Below are 26,278 nucleotides of genomic sequence, written 5' to 3' on the forward strand. Positions count from 1 at the left end.
AGGGGATCTGTTCTTCTTCTGTTTCTGCCATCCCTTCTGCAGGCATCAGCTCCCCTGCCACACTGAGTGGCCTGCGTTGCCTGACATCCCTGTTCCTGTTCTTGCCCAGTGGCACAACCCCTGCCAGATTCCCCAAGGAGTGCCCAAACTAATGGAAAGGCAACCTCAACAAGGTCCCTTGTGAAAACCTTTTGCCTGAACAGCTTCTTTCAGAGCTCTCCCTCCCTGTGTGATGAGGCAGCCTGGGGGGACCCCCACCTTAAAAGCTCAGGACAACAGACCTAGTGTAGCGGACTGGAATGAGTCTCCACTGGGACCACTGGAGCACTTCAGAAGAGCGGGTCAAAATTTTTCCTTTCAACAGAAGACACCCTTGGTTTTTAACACAAGCATCCTTGGGTGACCCCAGAGCACCAGTGGGGAGGCGTACACTGAGCTCTTCCCGCCAGCTCCAGACTGGTACGTGTTAGGCCTGGGGAGTGAAACTGGGGGGGAGCCAGATGTTGCCTCCTATTACCTGGCAGGTGGTCAGGAGCATGGAGAGAAGGTGGCATTAGAGGAGGTCACGCAGGCAGGAGGAGGCATGGCTTGCTCTCAGTGAGCCTGGCTGAAAGGCAGCTGTGTCCAAGTAACGACTGTCTACAACTTAGCCTGATGCTTTAAAAGCAAAAAAAAAAATCGTTAGATGGCGTCATCCTGTCATGACTACATCGAAAGGGAAGACCTCATAAATTGGCAGCACTGAGTTGCCTTAAACTGGGGGGCCCAAGGCACAAGAGCTCAGAAATGCCTTTCTGCTGCCGGGGGGAGGTGGCACCATGTGGCCAAACAGTCCTCTGTGGGGCTGTGTTGGATGGCTGTGCCTTGATCCTCCTGCTGCAGCCGTCAGGCAGCTTCGAGGAGACAAGGGCGCTGGCAGCAGTTCTGCTGCAAGCTGTTCTCATTGCTCGTGGCAGCTCCTGTCCCAAATGGGTTGGAAAATTACAATTGGGCTTGGCAGGCAAAGGGAGTGGGAGCTGGGTGCAATTCAGCAGTGATACCTTGGTTGGGACCAGCAAGTGTAGGACAAAGGCAGCAAGTGGCTGAAGCAAACCTGCCACCCTCCCCACTGGGGCCACACCTGAAAGTCACTACTAAGCACCAGCTTTGTGCTGTGGGATGCCCCTCTGTGAAGGACCGAGGTAACTGCTCCTGCTGCATCGCTTTTCAGGTGGCCGTGGCTTTTGCTGGCTACTTGTAGATACAGTAGAGGCTGGAAACTAAGAAGCCTCCAAAGAGGCCTGACGGACTTAGGCACCCTCATCTGTGTTGGTCTTTGAAAATACCCTCTCAGGGGGATTTGTGTTGCAGGTGAGTTGAATGAGTCCAGTTCCTCAGCGGATCTCCAGGTGGATTGCAAATGCCAACGAAGCTGCACAGTGGAAGGAAGAGTCCTCTGAACCATTTCACCAGGGAAGGCACCAAGGCATGGAGCAATGCCATGAGGTGCTGCAAGCTGACCCATGATACCACGGAGCACAAAGCCAAAGAAGCCTGACTCCCACCTTCCTGTTCAAACCCCTGGTTAACAATCCCAGTACCTCCCAGTGTCCCCAAGCCTCTCTGGCTTATCCCAGTGCTGGAGCGGTGAGAATCTGTTGGGTGATATTAGGATTTCCACTCCCCCCTAAAAGTGCAGTCATATCTTATGTTTTACTAGGTTTCTTTTAGTGTCTGTAGCTCCCCTCCTGGGCAGCCAGCAGTGGAGGACTCAAAGGGGCCCTTATCCTCTCACCTTCCACTTTATTTAGCATATGCGGTTTCAGCATATTGTTTGAGCCATCATAAAACAATGTCATCACCAGTGTGAAGAGCTTGAAGGCCACCAGGTGACAAGAGCGTTTTAAGATGGCTCAAACAATATGTTGAAACTGCATACGTTAAATAAAGTGGAAGGTGAGAGGATCAGGGCCCCTTGAGTCAACAATGTGGGGCGTGGTCTGAACTTGTCCACAAAAGCATTTATTGTCATTGCGAAGGCCCCATTGGTATTGGTTTAAGGCACAGTGACCCTGTCCAGTTTGAAAATGGTTGAGAAGTGCCCAATAACGGCATGGCTGGTTAAATCCTGGTTGACTGACTGTAGGGTCACAGATGATGCGGTGATTGATCGGTGCTTGTGCCAACCATTCTTTGTGCCATCAAGCAAATAAGGAAAAGTCAAAGGATTTTGAAAGGGTGGCCCATATTGATTTTTACTGGCTGGACCCTTTATTGAAGTAATCCTGACATCTCTTTGGCAGCAGGTATGGATTATCATCCCCTTGGTAGAGGCAGGAAAGGTATCCCTTGCTGGTGGCTGCACAGTGCATGCCAGTCAGGTCCAGGAGCAGACAGCGGGCTTTCCTGGCTCTCTGCTTCCAGCACTTTGGGCACTGGATCATTTAGCCACTACTGGGATTTCTTTGCAGACGGTCTCTATTGCTGGAATACATTCAAAATGGCACAAGAGATTAAATGAGGCACAATCATCCAGTTACAAAAAATAATCGGAGCTGAGCCCATTGCTCTTTGCCTCTCCTGCCTCCAGATGAAATGCACTGAGGCTCTTAGCAACAGGATTAGCATGAGCCATGACTGTTGGCGCTGCCCTTCCTTCCCTTGCTGCTGAAATGTCACTTCTCTTCCCTGGAAACACTGGGTGATTTTGTTTGGCTTTATTGATTGGCAGGGGTGGTGAAAGAAAGTTCTTCATTGTATTAATTTTGTTTTTTCTCAGGATTTTCTATTTCATTTTTTTCAAATAAATGAGCTGACATTCTGGTTTAAATCTGTAATCATATATAACTCTCTGCTCTCAACCCCCCTCCCTCCCCCTCCCCCCCCCCAAGGACTTCCTAGGCAATATGGCTGCTGCTCTTTGATGTTTTGCTGGTCTCTCTGCCCAAGCCTGCTTGGGCTTCTTGAGCGATGCTTTCCTTAGTAAAAATGACTTCTTATATCCTCTTGCTCTTCCTGGCGCACCTCCTGTTCTCAGCTCCTGTCCCAAAGCTGTCTGCCCAGGTTTATATTGTCCTCCAATACATGCTGGGAGTCTAAAGTGAAAGTCGCAGGAGCAATTCAATTACAGAAAGAATTGCACCAAATACATTTTTGTTGGGGCTACATTCAGCCTCTAAAAAGACTGGTGCCACAGCCAACAATATTGCACGATGCTTCTTCTAGATCCAGCTGTCGAGCCAGTTGCAAAGAACCACAACCTTTGGTGATGATGGTTGGTGATTTATAGTATTGCAGATCTGGTCGACTGCAATGGCTTTACTGTTCCTGGAGTTCCTGTCCTACTTGCCTAGAAGGGATTTCCTTTGTCTTTTTGCCAATTCATTTGTTTGAGACCTGATCCAAGCCACTCAGAGTTTTTCCATTGGCTTCAGTGGATTTTGGGCTTGATCCGTGGTTTAGTTTTTCTGGAGTGCGGCTGATGTGCTGGGAGGTGAATGATGTGAGGTTTGAGAAGTGTCCTTAAGGGCGTCTTAAGGGAGATTCAGGTTTCAGTATACGGCTCTTGTTTACATAGAAAGTGCTTGCGCCTTGTCTCTTCCCGTGTCTTCCCCTAGCCTACATCCTGTAAGTTGTATGAGGTTTGGGTTGGGCTGAGCAGTCTCTCAGCACATAAAAGCTTTGGGTACAAAGGGCTCTTCTGCAAGAAGCACGGTTAGATAACAACAGTTTCTCCTTCATTTTTTTTTCATCCACTCAGACCTTAAGAGTTTGTCAATTTATAAGCATGTGCCATGGGACCTTTGTTTCATTTGCTTTGTGCTAACTTTTAGTAGCGGATCTGGAAATACCTGTAGCATGTCAGGAAATACCTGTAATAGTCTGCCAGCCTTGGGATTTTCTTAGGCACCTACCACCATATCGTCTCTGCATTTTATTACTACGAACCCAGTTTACTGTCTTAAGAATAAGACTTTCTCTTTTGCTTTTCATTGGTGTTTTTTGTTTAATAGTCCAATCCATTTGCAGGTGGGAAACCCCTAGCTAATCACAGCAGACAGATAAGGTGACAGGAGTAACTAGAATGTAATCCATCACCCTCCGTAGGCTATGTTTGCATCTGACATAGGTCCTGTTTTTAAAAGCAAACATTTATTGAACTTGGTGGAAAACAGAGGTTCTGGTCTAGAGGGCTCTGAACAGGCCTCATTTTTTATATGCAAAGAACAATGGTCACCTTGCTCGGTGCAGAATTTTTCAGGCTTGTGGGCTGTAATGATCTGCACACGTACTGAGTGCCTGGTGATAAAATATAGCATTTCCTTGGTTCCTCAGGGCTGGGCACACCTAAGCAATTGCTTTTGCATTTTCAGTGTGGTAGCTGCTGCTGGGAATACTAAACACCCGCGCCATCTTCCCGTCCCAATTTAGATGTGGCATGCCATTGGTTTACTTCGTTTAAAATCAATGTTCTTGCATACTGGCAGAGTAGGGTCTGTGCCTGCAAATACTGCTGGGCACAAGGACTTGAGCTGAAGCCCAATAAAAAGACTGGCACTAGTTTCAATGGGGGGGCATCCATGGATCCTGTTTGAGTAGCCCTGTTTGGATGGGGGGGCTGAATACAAGTGGCCGAGGGCTGGAGTAGCAGCGATGCTGCACGCCAGAATTGGCTCTCTGAGCTCCTAGTGACCGACGACGCACTGAGATCGGAGCCCGGACTTCCCGATTCAGAATCCAGCCTGCCACCATGACCCCCGCGAAACACCCGCAGCGGGGCCAGATCGCACGATTCATTGTGGGGGTCTCATGACATTTGGCATTTCTTTCAAGCTACAGCCCCTGGATTCGGGGAATTAAAAGGGAAATTCCAGCTTTCATTTTAAAAAAGAAAGTTTTCTGGCTCTTACAATTGCCAAAAAAAAAAAGGGGAAGAAGACAAAGAAAATAGAAGTTCCAAAAATTATTTTAGAAAACACTCATTGTCTCTGTTGGGATTTTTGGAGGCCTAACTCCTGGTGGTTCAGAGGGTTGGGCACTGGCAGTCCTGTGGCTTCATCTTCCCCACCTAAGGAATAATTTTGAAAGACCTGGGCAGGGTTGGTTGGGAGGCAAAGTGAAGGGTCTGTTGGACAGAGTCTCCAAGATCTCAGTGTCACTTCTTCCAGCCTAGGCCAGAGGATAACCTCCCACTTGGGTCAGCCCCCTGCTGAACTCCAGCATGAATTCTTTATCGTGTCTCTTTAAAAATTAATTGTGACCTATTTTGCGCACAGCCCTAGCATGAACTACCACACAATGCTGTCTGGGACTCGGGTAGCTGGGGAGGAAGCAAGGGATTCATGCATGTTTCACACAACTCCGAAAAGGGGAAAGAGGTAGGTAGCGATTTCTGGGGTGTGAAGGAAGAGCCATCAATATGGAGGGCCAGAAAGGCCAAGAACTTTTTCATTGACCCCCTGCACTTAGCCTTCCTGGACTTTCTTTGACTGATGTTTGTCTAACCTCCTGCTAAAGACTTCCAGTGCAGCCTCTCCAAGCGCTTCCCTGCCTAAACAGCTAAGTGGCTTTTTCTGCCATCCAGCCTAAACATCCTTTGCTGTAGATTAAGTTTTTCCCTTTTACTCTTCTTCCTGTGACTGTGGAGCACAGTTGCTCGGTGTCCTCTTTATAACAGTCTTCTTTTTTTCCACAGGAAGGACTGTTATCATGTCCTCCCTCATCCCCATCTTTTATAGAGAAAAGCCCAGTGCATCCAGCCTTTCTTCACAGGTCATGTTCACTAAACCTCTCGTAGTTCTGGTCACCTCCTCTAGCTGTGCATGTGGGATTTTTTCCTTCCTAAATGCAACCCTGTGTTTGCATTTTGATCAAAGTTAGGCTGGTCCAGAGTTCCCACCAGCTCCCTTTTTTAAAAAAAAGGCCAGGTACTAAGTTGCCCTTCTTCAGCCTTTGGGGCCTCTTGTATTGTTCACGAGTTCTTGAAGATAATTACTAGTGTTGCAAAGATGATTTCAGCCAGTTGATTAAGCACTCTGGGGTGAATTTCATCAGGTGCTGCCAATTCAATCACATTTCTTTTATCTAAATAGTCTTTGATGTTTTCTCTGGCCTGTACTTCTATCTGCCTGGTGAAATTAATTTCATCATTTGCTTTTTTTTTTTTTAAGACTCAAGCAAAGAAGGCATTGCATACTGAAACCATCTCTGCTCATCTTTCCTGTTGAGCAACTGACCTTTTACTTCCCATAGTTTTCCTCCTATTTCTGATATATTTATAGACCTTGTGTTATCTTTTGTGATTTTTGCTAATGGAAGCTCATTTTACGTCCTAGACTTTCTGTTTCTACCCCTCCCTGCTTGGGCAGTCCCGTACACCCGTGTCACTGATTCCTTGTTTAGTCTAATCGATTTTTCAGGTCTGTAAAGACCTGCTGATGGAGCCCCATTGGCTTCTTGCTATGTTTCCTCTTCCCTTGGCATCAGAATAGGTTGGTTCTGTCCCTTTAATACAGTCTTTTTCAGGAAATATGAATCCTCCTGCACATCTTTCTCGACCAGATATTCTTCCCTACCTATGTACCTGTTCCTGGTCTTGGTTGAAGTCTGCTTTTCGGAAGTCCGTTATCCTCATTCTGCTTCTCGCACAGCCTCTCACAGTTGCTGCCCACCTCAGCCCCTTCTCTGCCTTATTCCTTTCAGCTTACTGTACACTGATGCCCTGTATGCTCAGGGCGTGAAGCAAACCCAACCGCATGCCTTGCTCCGTGCTTTCTTTTCTGTGCCTCTCTGGTCAGGCTGTCTAAACTCAGGCCTGTGAGAGGGGCAGTGCCCAAACCTCTTGCTGTTCTGCATCTCCTATTTCTGGAATTACCTCTGCTCTCCTTGCCCGGCCATCACGGGTCGCACAACCCGGTCTCCAACTCATGGACAGAGATCCTGGAAGGAGGAACAAGCTCAGAACAATAGGGGTCTTCCCCGTGATGGCTGCCTGGCCAGGATGTGCCCCTGGTCAGTGGTTCGGAGCAGGTACGGTGGGGCCAGGTCCTCCCCACTGCAGACTTGTTCTCTGCTGCCTCTTGCCCAAAGCTTTGTCCAGCACAAATGCCCATGCTTTCCCCTGGGCAGTCTGCTTCAGGGTATGACAGACCTCGGGAAATGCACCTTTGGAGTCATTGTGCTTTTGTCCTTCACCCAGAGCCATCCCTTGGTCCCTAGGTAGACCTCAGTCCTTGACCAGCGAAAGCTCAAGGACTGTCTCTGGATGAGGTAGCGCCTACAGGGATCAGGGATGTGTTTTAATACACTGAATGCATGAGGATACTGCCTCAGGAGCATGCACTTGTTCTCTGCATGAGCCCTTCATGCTACGCTGGTCGGGGCCAGAGAGCTTTTTCCTATGATGGGGCCAGTGGGTGTAAAACTGGCAGCCAGTATACATTAGTAGAGCACCTGGGCCTTGGTTGCTTATGCACTACGGCGGGGTGGCCTGCCTGTAGCAGAAGTGCCACAAGTGGCACAGGCAGCCTCTGTATGCCACGTGGCGGATCAGGAAGAGGACAGGCAGCACGGTGGCAGATAGCAGACCAGCAGATCAGTCAGGGGAAGGGGATTGGAGTGGTACCTGGGGACAGTGCAGGGCTAATTTCTGGCACATCTGCCCAAAAGGTCGGCCCCCACTGGACTACAGTCTCTTCCTTGAGATTAGCCACTTCCACCTCTGAATCCTTTTGGCTGCCACCCCTTTCCTCCATCCCAGGATATTTTTGGTAGAGCGGAGCCATTGGTGAGCCAGCCCGGCACTCACCCAGACCACAGGCTGCATTGATTACCCCTCCTATTAGGTTTGACACCATAGCCAAGGGGGGTATGACTCATATGTGCCTCCTTATTCCCTAACTGGATCTGTCCGGAGCAGGGGTGGTCATGGATCACAGACCAGGCATGTGCAGTGAATCACCATTTCAGCTGAAGCCCGTTAAAGTGATAGTTTAGCAACAAATCCACTGCCTTCCTCTCTAGCAATAAGTTGCCTTTTCACCTTGGAAAAAGAGGAAGGGTGGATGTGTGTTTGTGTGTATGTGTTTGTCTGGGGCTGGTGGAAAAGGGAGCTTTGCATGGAAGAATTTGTTCTGGCAGCTTTTACCTTGATTTGTACATGAGCTGCTTGTACAGAGTGAGGAATATGAGGATACTAGAGAGTCACTGATGCACCGGCTGTGTCCTATCAGCAGGCATGGCAGGCATCTCTAAGTTGCTTTCTTTGGGTGTCTTTAACGTGCTGGTTTAGGAAAATGACCCCTGTTGTGCTAGATGCTATGGAAGCTTTCCATCTGAACAGGCAGGTTGGAGTAAGGACAGGGGAAGTGGAGAGACACTTTGCCTGTCTCTGGTATTTTGTTCCAAGTGACGTTCTGGCTTTTCCTGCTTCTGCCCACACGTACCACTTAGGTCAGGGCCCTGCTGAGCTTGGCGCCACGCAGAGGCATAGGATGATGGATTGGACGGGTCTCTGTGGTGGGAAGTCTGGGCAGCCCAGTCCTTAGCCAGGCACTTTGGTGCGGATGAAGGGACTGAAGCTGTTTGCGCCAGCTGAGATTCTGGCTCAAAGCATCTTACCACCAGTCTGCCTGGGTGTTCAGCACTAAACTGAAACCACAGAGCTTCTTATGGAGCGAGCTGTCCCTAGACAGCAGCAGGATCTGATGGTTTGAAAGGCTGAGCTGAATATCAAGTGTCCCTTCGTCTCTCCTTGCCTGTCGGCCTTTTTAATATCAGTCGCTCCAGTTTGCAGAACAAGTCCTGTTCCTACGGCAGGTGGGGCACCTACGTAAGGAGTGTACATGTCCTGGGCAGGATGGCAGGGAGCATTGTGCCTTTATTTCTCTACAATTCCTCCCCATCTGAGGGTCAGATCCTTAGTGGCTAAGACATGAGAGCTTCATTGACATCACTTGTCAAAGCTTTGCCCTTACATGTGGCAGTTGCTTTGAGGTGATGGTGGGGAAAGGGATTTTCAGAGCAGGAATGATCACTTTGCAAAAAAAGGCATGGCTATAGCTGTAAAAAAAGCAGAATGTGGAGATTTCCCCATATGTAATTTTTTGTGCTTGTTGGTGGTCTTGCTCATGGAAAGAATACGTACCATCTGCCAAGCCCCAGTGCTCTCAGCGTGGGTCCCAGCTGGGCTAGACGAGTGTCCCATGCCAGTCGTGTGCCTTCCGCTGACGAGAAAAGCCTTGTGTTTGTCCTTACACTGAAAGGAAGGAGTTGTTAAATAAACAGCATGATGATGGAGGTGGAAGCAGATGGTGAAGAAAGCCTTTTGACAAGTGAATTCAATATGCATCAGTAGCATTATTTCCGAGAATGCTTGGAAGCTGGGAAGTGGTCCCAAGGTGAGGAACTCCAGCTTGTGGTTTGGGGCACAGCAGTTTATAACTTGAAGGAACAGGAAGGGAGGCAGTCTCCAGGAAGGAAATAGGTGCTGAAACTCAGTGGGGCTCTAGGTATTTTCCTAAAATGTACCACATAGCAGCTGGACCCTTGGCTAAAGGTGGCAGTCTAGAGCACTGCTCCTAGAGCTGTCATAGAATCAATGGACCGGAGATCCCTTGGAAGATCATCAGCTCCGGTCCCCTGCCACATGCAGGAGGTTAATGAGCTCAGACTAGCTCAACAAGGTGCTAATCCAACCTCCAAGGATGGCGACCACACCACCTCTGCCGGGAGTGTGCTCCAGGTTCCAGTTACCCTTACGGGGAAGAAGTTCTTCCTTATGTCCAGTCTAAATCTTCCCTCTGTTAGTTTGCGACCATTGATCCTCGTCTTCTCAAGGGGTGCCTTCCTAAAGAGTTGCTCCCCCAGATCTTGGTGCTTTCAATCCCCTTCTACTGCTCCAGCCCTTGAAGTCCTCCATTTCCTCCCATGTGATATTCCTATTCTCTATATAACTCCTTCATGATTTGCTAAAAGCCAAAATATCATGGCCTCTTGTTGGTTGATAGTGACAGGTCATCTATCACACTAAGCAATACATAGGCCTCCCCAGTATTTCGATAGCATTTATTCTCCAATATATAAGTGGAAGGTTAAACTTTTCCGTAGTGACGCACTTTCTGGTAGTCTGTAATTCTCTGACAATAGGACAGAGTTCTCTATTCATATTCCTGCTGTCCTACTGGAGAGTAGTGAAGTTTGACACTTCTACATAAATGAAGAGAGAGTTATGGCAAAATAAAATCATTTAGAAAAAAGTCCTTAAGTGGGGGGGGGGGGGGAAAACTAACCCAGAGAAGTTGTTACAATTTTCCAAAACCAAAGTCACCTAGAAGGAGAAGAGCAGAGTTACTTCAGGTGGATCGGTCAGCACCGGATCGGAGGTGGAAGCGAATAAAGCTGGAAGCCACGTTCCAAGTTAGCTCTTACAGAGGAAAAGGGGGAAAATGCTGTCAGCTTTATATTCTAGTAGTGAAAAAATTCAGATGAGCTGAGAGGAAAATAGGATCATCTGCTGATCAGTGCCTAGATAGAGAGGAAACGATGCATCAATCTCGGCTCTGGTTCCAGGGCACGGGGGTGAGAGTGTGCCATGGTTCATCATGGTGCCACAGAGACAGGGAAGCTCATGCGTGACACCCAGTGATAACGCTTGTCCTGTCCTGTTATGGGTTCCCACGCCATGCTTTGGAGGGGGCATTATCCCAATTTTACAGTCCTCCTAAAGATATTGGGGTCCTTCCCAGGCGGAGTTACTGGTCGTCCTGTAAATGGCACCTTTGCGTGTGTTGGCTTTGAGCCAGTCTGTTGGGCAGTGTAGGGGAAAGCAGAGCATGGCAGATGAGAGCTGGAAACTGAGGGCTTCCCCTTGCCCTTATCAAAGTGCATGTGAAGGGCTTGGTTTGGCAAATTTGGTTTCAAAGGACTTTGACCTGAGCATCAGGGGGCTGAACAAGGACCTCAGTTGGTTAAAACAGCAATGACACAAGAGCCATTGTGATGAGCACAAGATGGAGCAAGTGTGAGAGCAGTGGCAGGGAGGTGGCAGACGGGCGGTGGAGTCCCTGAAGCAACATGACCTGCCCCGAGGGTAGTGAATATGAGGGCCCCAAATCCAGTTTCCAAAGCCCCCAGAGAAAGAGACATTTGGATCAGGGTGGGCCTCGATCAAATGAATGCCACCTCTGCATGGAAACCGGGATCTGGGAGCTCGGGGCTGAAAGTGGAGCAACCGTGCTGCAAGGTGGGAGTGACTTGGGCACCTCCCAGAATAGCGCACCGCTGCAAGCACTGACAGCCGACTGCAGCGAGACTTCACGCCTCTCCCTCCAATCTCCTTACCCTCGCCCTCACACACAGGGAGGCAGGAAATAACTTCCTCGAGCTTCACTTCACAGCACCTCAGTGCCAGGATGCCTGTCTGTGCCACAGCCCTGCAGTGGGCGCTTCAGTGTGGGTGAATCTGTCCTGGCCTCCGTGGCTTTCACTGTCGTTCTTGTCCTCCCATTATTTCTGTGTTAGACCAGGATTTCTCAGGTACACAGGAAGGGCAGGCTCCCTGCTTGTGATTGCAGCCAATGCTGATGGGAGCTTCATGCATGCTTCCAGGGAGACAGCAGTCTCTGGAAAAGGCCAGTATTAATGCCTAGCTTAGGACTCTGCCCATACTCCAAGGAAGAATGGCATGGATCCTGGCCCGTCCTGGCCTTAGGCTCCTCAGGGGAGAGTGGGCAGTGTCTGTACACCCCTTTGAGGGCATGGGCAACTCCCCCACGTGCACTCTTCAGCTACCTGTGCCCCCAGGCGGGGCCAATATCTGACCACCCTTCCCCTCCCTCAGGCCTGGTGTGCTTTCTTACAGGGGTTACTTTTTGCACTTCTCCTCTGCTCCTGCCAGGTGGTGGGTAGTCTGCTTGTATGCTCCCCAGTGGCCTTGACCCACAGTCGTAAGGGCCCAACTGTCTGCTCAAAACGCAGCTGTTTCTGTGAGCGCTCACTTGGGAGTGGGCACCGCAGCTGGTCTGCTGTATGCAGCAGAGCCGAGGAAGCAAAGAGAGCGCGGGGCCGGCGGAAATGTAGGTCAGCAGAATGTAATTGCCCAACTTGGAATTTGTCCAGGATGCTGGGACTAAGAGTCCTGTTTTTGCAAAAAAGGCCTGGGGATCCATAATAACTATGAACAGGCAGGACCTGGCATCTACTTTGTGCAAAGTCTTCCCTTGGTCGTGATTCCTACAAAAGGCTTAGGCAGCAGTTCAGGCAGCTGATGTGCACTGCAGAGGCCACTGCCTTCAGTGCTGCCTGACACCGTCTTCTGGTTTCCTCGTGCCTCTTTCCCCTTCTGCATTACCTGTTGTCTCATGTCTTGTATCTAGGTGCCTTGGGGCAAGGACTCGCTTTCTGTTCTGTTTGTGCAGTCCTAGTCACATGGGACAGGGCTCACAGGCACTACTGCAATATGTATGATTCCAATAATGGATCTTTCCAAAGCCAGGACCCCCCAAAATTGGGGCATCCCTTCCTTCTTGCATCCCGGTCTCAGGGGCACTGCCATTGCACTGACAGGCACAAATGCAGCAGAGCGTTAATCTGGCACTGAGTGGGGTCTCTGTGCTCAGGGAGCCACGAGAGACCCAAACAACCCAAGGTCTTCTCTTTGCTTGGTGCCTTCTCCATTCAGAAAGTGAAACCCCAGGAGAAGATCCACTCCCTGCAGCACACAGCGCAACTCCCCGATGAATGTAAATACTGATAAATACACCTGATAGCAACACACATCCGAGAACCCCCCTAGGCCTGGTCTGCTGTTGCCGCAGCAAGAGGAGCCTTGCTTCCTGAGCCAGCCCCAACATGTCTACATGGGAGGTCTGAGTAAATGGCAGGTCAGCGTGATTCTCCTGCTGTTGATGTGCCAGCTGGATTTAATCTGATGCTACATTTTAGGATCTCTAGATAATGTACGGTAGATCTGTCCTGACATTTACACTTGAGAGAAAGCCTTGGTGCCAGCTGAACATCCATGTATGGGAAAGCAGAGTAAGTCCTAAATCAGTTCCTCCAACAGGTCTGCTGTAGCTTCCTCTCCAGGAAGGTGACCCAGTCCTGGTCGCTTGTCTCTGCTGACACAAGCCATGTGCACAGGGTAAAAAAGTTAGTTTCTGCAAACTCTTTCGGCATTTGGATAACACAGGTCATGTAGCTGGTGCTGTTTGGGATGAATCTATCGAGTGCCTGTTGCCTGGAGCATGATTATGTGAATCAGCTCTATCCAGAGGGTGTCAGGTGGTGCTTAGCACCTTCTGGAGAGAGAAAAGGCAAAACCCTCCAGAGCCCTGAGGCAGGGAAAATGGTAACCAAATGCTGTGCAGTGCACTCAGGCTCAGAATATGCAGAAGCTGAGTGGAAGCCCACGCATTTTCGATGGCTTTTCTCTGATGCATTTAATAAAATCACATAGGAAAAAACGTTCCTTGCATCAGTAGAGGGAGATTTTTCATGCCAGCTCAGGTATCCTGCACTCCCTTCTGTATCTCTTGTTTGGCACAGACCCTGCAGCAGCACACAGATGGTTGGGGCAGAGCATACCCTAAGCATAGCTGGCTGTGAAAACCTTCCTAATTTGCCCATAGTGTGTGGAATGTGGCGGGGAGCTAGTTTCTATATGGGCCTTTCCCCAGATCCCTCCTTCCAGATCAGATCAGTGGTCTGGAAGATGGCACAGACTACACCCTCAACAAGTTTGCAGATGCCACCAAGCTGCCGGGAGTAAGAGATATGCCTGAGGGTAGGGCTAGGATTCAGAGTGACCTAGACAAGTTGGGGGATTGGAGCAAAAGGCGTCTCATGAGGTTTAACAAGGACAAGTGCAAAGTCCTGCACTTAGGATGGAAGAATCCCATGCGCCGGTTCAGGTTTGGGACCAACTGGCTAAACAACAGAAAAGAACCAGGAGGTTACAGTGGACAATAAGCTGGATATGAGTAAAGAGTGTGCCCTTGTTTCCAAGAAGGCTAACGGCATCCTGGGCTGCGTTGGTAGGAGTGTTGCCAGCAGATTGAGGGAAGTAATTATTCCCCTCTTGTTCTGTACTGATGAGGCCACATCTGGAGGACTGTGTCTAGTTTTGGGCCCCACACTACAGAAAGGATGTGGACAAATTGGAGAGAGTCCAGCAGAGACCAATAAAAATAGTTAGGGGGCTGGGAGACATGATTTATGAGAGGCTCAGGGAACTGGGCAGAAGAGAAAACAGAGAGGGGATTTTATAGCAGCCTTTAATTACCTGAAGGGTGGTTACAAAGGGGCTGGAGCTAGACCAGGGGGTCTCAAACTTTGTGATACTGCCCCCCCCCCCCCCGGTTCTGATCAACGAGCGGGGGATCCCCTGTGCGCCCGCATGGCAGCATGCAACGTGTGGGTTTGCAACCCCCTTTTAAGTTGTTCATGACCCTGGGGGGGGGGGGGGGGAGGGGGGTCACGATCCATAGTTTGAGAGCCCCTGAGCTAGACTATTCTCAGTAGTTTAATTTGGATATTAGGAAAAACTTTCTCACTAGGAGGGTGGTGAAGCACTGGAAGAGGTTACCCAGAGAGGTGGTGGAAGCTCCATCCTTGGAGATTAAGGCCCTGCTAGACAAAGCACTGGCTGCAGTGCTCTAGTTGGGGCTGTTTCTGCTTTGAGCAGGGGGCCAGACTCGATGTGACCTCCTGAGGTCCTTTCCAACCCTTATTTTCTATGATTCTGTCTTGCAAGCCCTGCTCCGTGGGTCTAGTGCTGGCCCAGGAGTTTGTCCAAGGTGCAGAAAGCTTTGCTAGGATGATGATGCACCCTACAAAATATATTCCCTCTAGGGTAAGGAACAGCCAGCCTCAGTATTTCTAAAGGGACTAAATGTGAAGCCATCATACGGGAACTGAACTGAGGACCTCCTAGGTTAAAGGAAAAGTCCTTCCAGCTTGAGTGCAAGAGCCCATAGCAGGCCCCTGTTCTGCCTGGATTGGGCCCAGCAGAGGATGCGTAGTAGATTAAGTCATCTGCTCCTGCCAAAGAGAAGAGGCTTGTCCAAAGCTTCCTGCTGTCCAGACCCCAGACAGTTCAGTCCATGTCATGGCTACCATCTTTGTCAGCCGCCAGGACTTCCAGATGTGAGCCTGTGAGCATCTAGAGCTGTAACTAGGAGCTGTAAGTGGCCCTCCTCTGTGCACCAGATTGGAGCTGGATGCAGGTCATGATTGAGGTTCCCTCTTTACTAATTGTGAAAGCCAGTTTGAAGCCAGGTTGGGTCAGTCACAGCCTGGTTTCCCCATCTAGATAAAGCGCAGGTAGAATTAGGATTCCTTTTTCTCGGGCCAAGTTTCAGTGTTTGGCAGAGTCTCCTCACCCCCTGTCCTCGGTGCTGAGTGCTTATTGAGATCCTAAAATGGAAAAAGCTTTGGCATCGTGATTAGAGCTTGGTACTCAAGAGGTGTGGGATTAATGTCATCCTGAAGCAGTTGCCTGTGGAGAGCAATCATCTGAAATGTAATGGGTGGGCAGCAGCTGGTGATTTAAAAGCTACAGTTGCTTATCAGCAATCGGTAGTGTCCTTGTAGGAGGAAAATAACTTGTGAAGTTATGTGCTGCGTGCCCCAAATAGCAATGGGCAGTAGGACAGTCTGGGGCTTCTAGCAGGTGATATGAATGCTGCGATTACCCGGGCCTAAAAATCAGTGCCTTTTAAGAAATAAGGTGGTACCTGTATCCTAGCCTCGCCTTATACCATCTGGATGAGTCGGGGCAGTCCCCTCTGGGTGGGAACAAATGAGAGGAAAAGCAAAAAGGCTTGTAGTGTCGTGGACCTGAGCTGCGAGCATCACCGCACTTTCGTAAGAGCTCCAGTGGGAGCTTTTGAACCAGATCAAGTAAAATGAGATTCTCTTCATTTCCCAACCTTGGGCTTAATCTGCAAACTCAAGTCTTCCTGGTGCCGAAAGGTTTTTATGAAGGCACAGAAAAGGAGGGTCATGTTTCATCCCATTTGACCGTCTGGGATGCCCTGATCTTCTGGGTTCCAGCTTAGCTGGGGCTGCAGTTTGAATCCTAGTTAACACGGGGCTGTTTGTGCAACATTTCTGGCCTGGCTACAAACAGAAAGTACCAGAGGTCTCATCCGCACACCTGTTTGCATGTGAATGCCAGCTTAATCCCGTCAACCCAAGAGGTTTGGATCATAACAAGCCTGTGCCCTGCCTTGACATCTTCCAGCTCGGTCCTTCAAATTGCTTTACCAGCATTAATGCACATAGCCTTAATCCCTAATGGGGAGGTCTTCCTAGTAAATCTTATCATCAGGGATCCTGGTTTTCTCTGACTAAAAAAAAAAGACAAATTCTCTGATAAAAAATTGTAAATTCTCTTATTAAACCCCTACATCTGTGATTAAAATGAAACGCCAGTGAAACACACATACATATGGGAGGGGTGTATATGTATATATAGGTATCAACTGAACACAATATTTTATAGATATACTTACAGTTTGAAAGCAATTTGTAAGCTTACCAGTGCCTCAATCATTATCATAAAATAAATTCTAAATACCTATAAATTTTGGTATTTGATTTTGGGTTTCTTACCATGGAAAATCAGAGCTCCCCCTGGCCCCCGCACTCACAGAATTGCTGGTGCCCAGATCTGTCACGTTCCCCCCGGGAATCGTTCTGCTCTCCTCCCCACTCCTCACCACTGCAGCTTTCAGAACAATATCGGAGATCACTTTTGGCACAACATTGTGACGTACCTGCCACCTTTTCTGAAGTTTTTAACCTTTTCATTTTGTTGCTGACAAAATCTATTCAAAACAACCTAATGAACATTCAGAGACTGAGGCCTAGTCTGGGCTGGTACGTTGAGTTTCTGGATGGTGCCCAAGACTGAATCCATTATCTAAGTGGCGGTTGCATCATCAGAGCTTGTGCCAGGGTCACGTCTGAGCAAAATGAATTAAGTGAGCACTGATTGCAAGGAGCTGTGGATCCTGCTATTGTATTCAATTTACTCTGACACGCAGCATCTGAGGCTAGTCTGCCCCAGCTCACATTCAGCGCTTCCCCTTAACAGCAGCTGCAAAAAAGGGACTTTGAATGGTTTTTGGTTAAAACACTAGGCTTGGGCTCAGGAGATCTGGCTGGAAGTCCCAGGCCTGCCACAAATGGATGGCATCACTTTAGGCAAGTTACTTAATCTCTCTGTGTAATGGTTCTGCACTGGGGGAAATGGCAATAATAATGTTTCCTAACCTCAGAGGGGAGCACGGGGGTAAGCAGTTCACAGGCACCACAACATTGTAATGGAGAAGGCCAGAAAAGTATCTAACAAGAGAGGAAGCTGATAAATTGCTGTCCCATTGCACAGCCTTTGGATTTGATACGATTCCCCTGGGCAGAGGTGGAAGAGTGAGCTGGTTCTTCTGCCGGGGCTACATTCTTCCCTGGAGGGTCCACTGTTTTGCCCACGTCAGCTTACAGTGACACAACTGGTGGGGTTTCCATCCCAACTTCTGTCTTTCAAATCGGGAACTGCTGGGTGCTGAGCAGTCTTGAAAAGTCTCCTTGTTCTGAATCAGTTCTGGATCAAACCTCATCATGTAGCCATGTCTTTGCAATGTCTCATAACTGAGTTCTGGGTACAGAGCCACATTTCTTCAAAACTGGCACTCTTAAAATGTAATGGGGTCCAATCTATGCTGAACTGGGGCCCCGGTGCATAGATTTTGGATAGGCTCAACTGAAGAAGCTGCGGTCGGTCAGCCGTGGCCAGCCTTCCTGGGTCGTTGCTGGATGGAGCAGCAGGACGTCGCTGGCGCTGAGAGTCCAGAGTTACAAAAGCGCTTGAACCTGCATGAACCGTGGCAGTTCAGAAATGCTGAGTGTAGCCTTGTTGGCATTATGTTTAGCATTTTGTTGCAATTTTGTCCTGACAAAACACTGGCACACAAAAAACATTGATTAGAAAACCCAACTGTGTATTTAGCCATTAACAGACTGTCATCACCAGCTGCTGAGTGATTTATATCCAGACCAGGGCACTTTCCTTTGGTTTCTCTTTCATATGGTGTTTCCATGACAAAGTGCCTCTTTTTGTTTTAATCACAAGGGAATAAGCGGCTCACAGACACAATGACAAATTGCACCAGCTAAAACCTGGGGAAGGTCCTGACGTCTTGCAGGGTAGAAATTAGTTTTCCACTTGCCCATAGGTCTGTGGGATGCTGCATGAGGCATCAGCCAGACTACTGGGGGCTGTTTGTAGAGAATAGGATGTAGCCCATTATTCCACAGGTGTTTGGAGGCTGTCGTGTGCTTAGAGAACAGCCAGCAGAAGAGGCAATAGGAAGCTTATTGGCACAAACCCCTTTTAGGATTCATCTCTGGTGGATGAAAAGGAGCTCTGGGCTCTGTAGCAATACATGTGACCTGTGTCGTGGGGCTGTGCTCTAAGGAGGAGCTGGAAGAAAGCACATTTCCTAGGTAAATCCTGTCTATTTTGTAATGAAATTTAGACCCAAAGCAGCACTGATTAGAAGAACACTTAGGCAGGCGCTTGCAAAGTCCATGTGACTTGCACTCCTGTCTACATGGCTTCCTGAACAGGGATGGGGCCTAAGCATATACTGACGTGCTTTTCATAAAGAGGTGTGTAAATTCAAACCTGGGTGTACAACACTTCAGTGTCTTCTAAAGAGTAGCTGTCCAATTGCTTCTTCCTTGCTTCCAGCTCATCCTGACCTGGCCCGTCCTTTCATTCAGACTGCACCGTTACATCAAGGATAAGCCGAGTTTGAACTTGAGCTGTTGAAAACAGCCGTCGTGGCATCTTGTCGCAGATGGAGGATGTGATGCAGAAGATCTGAGTGATCCCATCACCTGTCTGTTGGTTAGCACAGGTAGAGAGAGAGCTGTCTTTCTCTGCTGGATTTAATCAGCTTTTGATTTGTGTGCATCACCTCACAGGAACGTGGGCATGTCTTGGAATAAGCTTCCCCCTTTTCTGTAATTTGTGCCAAAGCTCAGTACCTTCTAGAGTGGATTGAACAGCAGAGCTAAGCACTTTGAGACATATGCTAACACCTCCGCTCTGGCCATTATAGACACAGCATTTGTCTTAAATTGTTACTGAGAAAAATAGATTGAGGTGTTATGCAGCATTTCCATGTGTGCCCACAGCCAATTTGTCAGGACCCATATTGCTGCTTGGTTAATTTAATATTTATAATATCTTTATCTGTCCCATCCCGTTCAGATGATTTCTGGGGTGAAGCGGTAAAATGCGTTCCATAAATACACCGTATAAAATATGCAACTCACAGCTATGTCGGAGTATTCAGATCACAGGAGTGGATGCGGAGTCGGTAGTGATTGGATGGCCCTGCTGGGTAAGGTGTGACGTCCTAGTAAGCATTCCTGTCCAGCTCGTTCTGATACAGAAGAAAATATAAAACAGTCGGTGGGAATTACCAGCGGCAGCCCTCAGCGTTTTCAGGGACGTGCTTCTCTTAAATGTGTGCATAGTTTCTTGGGTCAACATTTCATGACCAGAGACTTGAGAAGTGTTGTGAGACACTCCTTATAATGAGTGAGGTGACATAACCCCCCTACTCCAGGGGTTGGATGGCAGTGAACAGACTTCCACGTGGAGCTTGGCGTGGTTAATGAAGCTCATGCCGTTTTCCCCTTTCCCCTGCTATCTGCAGTGGCTGGGATTAATCTTGCCTCTTTCTTAATCTTTGTGTTAGCCTGTTCTCTAAACTCCACTTAACATGATGGCTCTGCTTAAAGAGGGTTGCTGGAAAAGTTAATAAGTGGCCAGGTAGATGTTACAGGCATGGGGAGCATGAGTGATACAGCGGCATATGCAACCTGTCGACCGGCTGGGGGTTTAATCATCTAGAACGATGGAGAAAGCTGTTGCGTAAAAGATCAGTTTAGCCTTTATGAGCTGTTTTTAGGTGGAAGCTCAGCAGGAAGAGTGACCGTTTAGGAAACGTCTCACTGCAGAGTTTCTTTTTTCCTGGAGGGAGAGCAGCCAGGAGAAGGGAATTGGTTGTCTCTTTGTGAGTCTAGCACTGGACTGAAATCTTCTTGGCAAGGGTCCGCACGCTCCCCAAGGGACCGGCCCGGTTCTGTGTCATGTTTGAGTGCCCCCCGGGATGTTTCTTAGGGGTTTATCTCGGGACACCCCAGCCTCCTGTGTAGGAGCAGGGCAGCGAGTGAGTTCTGGCTCTCTGGCAATGTGCATCAGGGTGCGTGCCTCGTGTGAAGTGGCATCCCTGCCTGCGGCCTGGCCAGCATGTCCTGGTTTCCAGGGTTGGTTTGGCCCATTTGAAAGTTGGCACAATGTATGAGCCCTTCAGTTTGCATTTCCAGCCCCTCTCAGCCCTGAGAGCAAGGGGAGGTTTGAGTCCGAGGTAGGCCTGGCTCTGGTTCCTGGCTCAGGTTTTGGCAGGGTCCCAGCCCTTTGTATCTTTGTTGCTGGGGGCGGGGGGGGGTTCAGCATCAAAGCTTCCACTGGCTTTGGCTGGAGCCTTTTCGAGTCCTTCCCCAAGCCCTTGCTTTTCCTCATTCAGCTGGGAGAACTTTGCAGGGTTTTCTCCTCCCCCTGGGGTGCAAGTCTGCTGCTCTCCGTACACTGGGGACAGTGACAGAAAGTCCCTCTTGCCCTCCTTTGGCTATAATGCTTTCACCAGCCAAGCATGTGCCTCTCTCTGTCCTCTGCACCTGCCTTCCAGCCAGAGCTATTTGGAGAGGTTCCCAGAGCCAGGCAATGCAGCCTGCTTTGTATCTATAGGCACATGCAGCAGGACAAAGCCAGAAAACGGGCTGCTGAGCATCCCCTGGCGGGAGGGAGAGCTGTCAGTCCACAGGGCATTTCTGGGCTGTGGAGCCAGGGTGGAAATGTGAATCAGGGCATGTTTGCTTGCTTGCTGCAGGGACTTCAGGTGACCTTGCCTGTCAGCACTCACCAGGCTGCTTGGGTTCGACATGCAGGGTCCAGATGTGTCCAGAGGCTCTTTCCTCTCTCCTTCATGTGGCCCAGGGCCACCGATGACCCTTCACTCTACTGTAGCCTCTGGATGCTCTTCCTTAGGGCTCCCGTCCTCTGCGTGCTCCTGGTCTGACAGAGGGCTAATGTTTACATTGGTATTATTTTTACAGTCCTTAGTGCCATAACATGTTCCCCTGCTCATGACATTGCCATAGCACGACACACTATTGTCCTGGGACAACAGAAACAATGGGCATCAATAAACACACACGATAGAGCTCTTCAGAAAAATATCTGAATTTTGATTTTTCCTGAAAGAATTTTTCCAAGCAAAAATCATTCTGCAGCATTCATTCAGTACATACTTCCAGATTTGCTCTCTTACATGGGTTCTGTTCCAGCGCCTGCCACCAATGTGTTTTGTGACCTTGAGCAACTCACCTGATCTCTTGGTGTTTGGCCTCCTGCTAAATCATGTTAGCTGTCACGGGTAGGTTGTACAGGTTAACGAGTCAATGGGCAGAAAATAGTTTGGAGTTCTTGGATAAAAGATTTAATTGATTTATAAAGATTTATAGTGACAATCGCAAGAGAATGAAGAACTGTGAAGATTTGAGTTACCGCAGAGTTGGGCTGCGTACTATAAGCTGTAGGGGAAAGATGCGCCCGAAGCAGTGTAGGAGCTGCTTTTCAAAGAGAGATGCTCTCATTCCCACAGGGCCTCCTTCGAGAAAGTCCTCTGTCCTGTGAGGCAGGGTGTCCGAGCAGATGAGCACATGGAGCCACTGTAACTCCACGGTCTCTGCCTTGATGCTCCAGTCAGGTGTTAGCGCAGCCATCCTGCTGCCTGTGGCGACGACTCGCTGACCCCAGTTTTCTATTTTTAATTTAAATGTCTTCTAAAAAATGTGATTGCTTGCAGCATCCTCATTTAATGGCCTTCAGTGAAGGTGTGTATGTAAAGCCCAGCAGTACCAGCAAGCCTAGGGATGGGAAAGACCCACAAGCATTGGGCCTGCCCTTCTGTCATTGCAGGGTTGTTCTTTCTTTCACTGATTCACTCCAATGCTTTGTCCTGTATAGCTGAAAATATTTCCGCGGATCGTAGAGAGATTCACCGACACAAGGGAGTCTCATCCTGAGGTTGTGGGTAGGTTTCAGGGATGCTAACCCCAGGGCTCTTCCTAAAATACTGCATGCAAATCAAAAGGAGTGTTGCCCCAATATTGCCTAACGTTATTTCATCTGATCAGGCCTCACGCTAAGGAATTTGGGTTCCTGCTTCTCTTAAGGACTTCCTAATGCTGAAGGTTTGAATCTACACCTAAGGCTGCCCCAGGTGCGAGCAGGTCCCTGACTGTTTAGTCTGGGCGTCGGATGTGGCTGGGTGTGACACTGGCTGTGTCATGCTACGGCAATTGTGTGCCACTGGCAATGGAAATTGGCGGGCCTTAACCCCACCTGGCCTGTGGGCTGGTAGGGTTGGGGAGACCCTTGAAATGAAACCTGCAGAGCTGTGCTAATGCCACTGGCATCCTGACTCATCCTTCGGTTTGTGGTGGCATCAGGAACAATTAGGGAAACCAAATGGGATGGCGAGTGTGCTGTTCTTTAGGGAGCGCCGACGACAGAAGCATGGCATGAGATTCAAAGATAAGCATTGTCCTCGTCTCGGAGGGCGTCTGGTCAGGCTCTGCACAGATAAGCCACTCTAGGAGACCCAGTTCAGTCAAGAGGCAGCTTCCATGACCTCTCAGGTGCTGCTGTGTGGGGAAGCTATTTGGAGTGGGATTCACACAGTAAGAATCACATCCACAAAGCAGGTGTCCCATGCGGGGTTGAGGGCTTTAGCACCACTGATGTGGTCACTTGGTTCTGTGAGCGTGCGTGCACGGGTTTAATGACCTAGGATTGGCAGTCATGTCTTGAGTAGCTTCACTGTACTGCAAACCACCTCATCTGTCCTCATTATCAATCCCCCGGGCTGTATTGGTATACACAACTCACCTGGCCTCCCTCCCTTTGCCTTTCCAGGAGGGAGACTCGCTGGGGGCCATGGAAAAGCTCTGCAGACAGCTGACCTACCACCTCAGTCCACATTCGCAGTGGCGACGCCAGGGCATCATGAAGAGGAAGCCTCAGGCCTGGTGAGTCAGCTGCCGAAGGCTGCCAGCTGCCTGCACGCACCATTTGTTTGTCCCTTGCTCTGTGCTTTCAGGGTCATTGAGGGGTTGGACGGGAAGGAGGTTGTTCCTGCTGCAGAGATCTGAGTCTACAGGTACGTGGCTGTGAGCCAGCCACTGCGGGCCAGGCATCATTCATCGCAGTCAAATGTTGGCTCATCTCAGTTGTGTTTCCAGCATTTGGCAACACTGCTCTGCCAGTCAGCTGGGCCCCAGGGTGGGTTTGATTTAAATCACAGTTTAAATCACTGGTCAGGGAGCCTCAATTTAATCACGGTTTTCTACAAAAAGTGCATTCTTGTTGGATATAACCTTTGTTCAAGGCTATGGAAATAGGCTTCAGGATTGTCAGCGTACCTTCTACGTTTCTCTTTAGCCCAATGGAGAGCACTTTGGCTATGACAGTTCCATCTGTTTTGGCACAATTTTGTTAACAAATTGTCATCAGATTAGGCCAGTTCTCAGTATATTGCTCAAAGTAATCCACTACTGAGTGGCATTGTACGTGTTGTGGGAAAGTTAGTTTGGTTCCTACTGCTTTCTTCAGAGCAGCAGCTGCTGCAAAGTGGTTGTTACAGAAGTATTTCGCAATTTCAACAAAATTCTGCCCAAAATGCTTCTCTTTTGTTTCTATGGCTCCTCCTTCCTTGTGTTTATCTCCAGGCTCCTCCTCCTTGCCCAGATCTACTCCACCCCCAACAAAAGAGATTCATTTAACTTCTTGAAACTTTGCACTTTTAGAGGGAGGTAAGGTCTTGACTCTGTGTACACGTAACTTGCAGAGACAATAGGGCTGATGGGTATATAATCAGGTGTATTATCTCTCATCTCCATATACTGCTGTTAACAAGGATGTTATCTCTGGGAACAGAAATCCACAGCTTGAGAACTGAAACTGAGCATCACAGAGATGCTTAATGGGATCTTAGACTGAGCACTGAGTCCCATTGGGTAGAGTGGTTCTCTTTCATCTTTACTAATCAATAGAGGATCCCCATAAGATTGAGTCCCAAATATAGTCCAAGCCTGTTGTGACCTATTTATAAAAATTTCCTAAAATGTTAAATGAATATATTGTCTCCAGTAGTATGTAATTAGAAGTTATAATCCTTATTCCATGATGATATCTTTGAGCTTTAACATATCTTAAATTAAAGCTATCTTTATATAGGTTTATTTTCTAAAATAAAGCGTCTTAACAAAAAAAATTTAAAAAATTAAAATCTGATTTAAATAAAAAAAATCAGATTTTTAATTTTTTTTTTAATTGCTAATTTTTATCCACCCTGCAACAAGCACGGGGGTTTCACTTCATATGCACAAAAGCTCTTGTACTACTGAGTAGCTCTTACGTTTTATAAACATCATAGCTGAGTGCCTATAGCTGGTGGACTGAGCTGGGGGTTGCAGAACATCTTCCTTGCCAGTTGAGCATGACCTTGCTGTAAAGTATAGAGTGTGTGTGTGCAAATGCCATGTAAGGGGGAGGGGGAGCTTGTGGTAGCCTGATCCTGGATTAAGGAGAGGGCTGGCCAACAGGTTGCTCTTGCTTAGTAATAGTGAAGAGCATGGGCAGCAAGGGCTTTTTTAACATGATGATGCTCATGCTTATTATGTACCAGGATCATGGGTGCATCAGCAAGCAAGTTGAGGTACCAACCACAGTCTAGCTGCATCAAGACAGAGAAACAGGGTACAGTAGTCCGGAGCACAGTCTCTATCTCTTTATTGCCCCGAAGGAGTTTGCTTGGGTAGCTGGGCCTGCCACTGCCCCGAGCTGCACAGGTGGAGAGCCCTTGGCACAGCAGACTGCCCACCATTTACCAGACTTGGCAGAAAGGCTGGTGCAGAGCTGCTCCCAGCCTTTCTCAGAGCACTTGCTGCCTTGCCAAACTGCTTTTCGTACCTTGTTTTACATGTGCCAGGACCTGGAGGTGAGGCTTAACTGCAGATGTGAAGATGGGCACTGGTCTTTGCAGTGCTCGGTTGACCTTGCAGCATTAAATGGCTGTGTCGCACATTCACTTGCAACAATTGTAAATCGTTGGTCTTTTGTACTGCATTAAAGTTCAGTTGTGTTGGGAGAGAGCCCTGGTCTGAAGGGGAACAACTTCGTAATGCCAGGAGAGCACTTCATACAAGCTCAGCTTTAGAACATGCATCTGCTTGCGTTTTAACTGAACTTAGCAAGTGTTAAATTGAACACGTAACACTACAAGCTGGGTAGCTTGTGTAGCAGTTATATTTGGGGCTATCGTTGCTTTTTTGGTTTATTTTTTTAGCGAGAAGGCTTAAGGACCCAACCCTGAACGGGAATGCAGTCGAAGCTGAGTGTATACTTACCGCCTTGAGACTCTGCTTGATTAAGTCAATGTTACTTTGCTCTGATTAAGTCAACGTTTGTGAAAAAGGTCCCTTTCTGAAATCCTTTGCCCTCTCTCCATGTGCTGAAATGTCAGGGAAGGCTGCACAAATGTCCACAGATGGGTAGATCCTCAGCTGAGAAACCGAGCCCATTATGTTCCCCATCAAAATGAACAGTCCAACATGCAGTTGGATAATCAGTGACAACAGCACTAATGAATTGGTACAAGAGAGGCTTGCTAATTAGGCATTTACTATGGAATGAGCACAGTGGTTGTTTTGTTGACACAGGTCTCAGCTTTGTGGGTATTTTGCACATGGGAAATTGTGGGCTTAAAGTGACAAAGTAGAAGGGAAGGAAAACACCTATTTACAAGCAGCCACCTTAAAGAGAAAATAAAAGAGCATCCCAGGTCCTTCAGCCCTGCACTGTTGCTGTATGTATGTCAGCTCCAGAGCCCAAAAGCGCCTGGCTAAAGCAGCACGGTCAGAAACCGGAAAGGTCAGCGGTCCGACTAGCACTGACAAATGTGCTCCAGTGAGGTCAGTTTTGCTGTGCTTGCTGTCCCAAGGCCATTGAAGTTTGGTTGGTTGCTTGGCTCCTCCACTGTTGTTGCAAGTTAAGTTGTTCCTTAACTAAATTAGAAGCCCAGCATGTCACTGAATTGGTCAACACAAAGGTCTGGTTCACGTAATCTGTTGCTAGAGTACCCCAGGATGGCAGTGGCTT

General features: G+C 48.5%; 1 protein-coding gene across 2 annotated transcripts in view; it reads left to right on the forward strand.

The window, feature by feature from the left end:
- Positions 1 to 26,278, forward strand: part of LRRC75A (leucine rich repeat containing 75A) — a 167,191-nt gene that overhangs the window by 78,231 nt on the left and 62,682 nt on the right. For both annotated transcript variants that reach the window (XM_090025613.1, XM_090025614.1), the window contains exon 3: positions 23,036 to 23,148. In XM_090025613.1, the coding sequence (XP_089881739.1) occupies positions 23,036 to 23,148 (113 nt within the window). The remainder of the gene's footprint in view (positions 1 to 23,035; positions 23,149 to 26,278) is intronic.

Source organism: Crocodylus siamensis, chromosome 13 (genome assembly GCF_052110815.1).
Source record: "Crocodylus siamensis isolate JL-2025a chromosome 13, ASM5211081v1, whole genome shotgun sequence".
Taxonomy (NCBI): domain Eukaryota; kingdom Metazoa; phylum Chordata; order Crocodylia; family Crocodylidae; genus Crocodylus; species Crocodylus siamensis.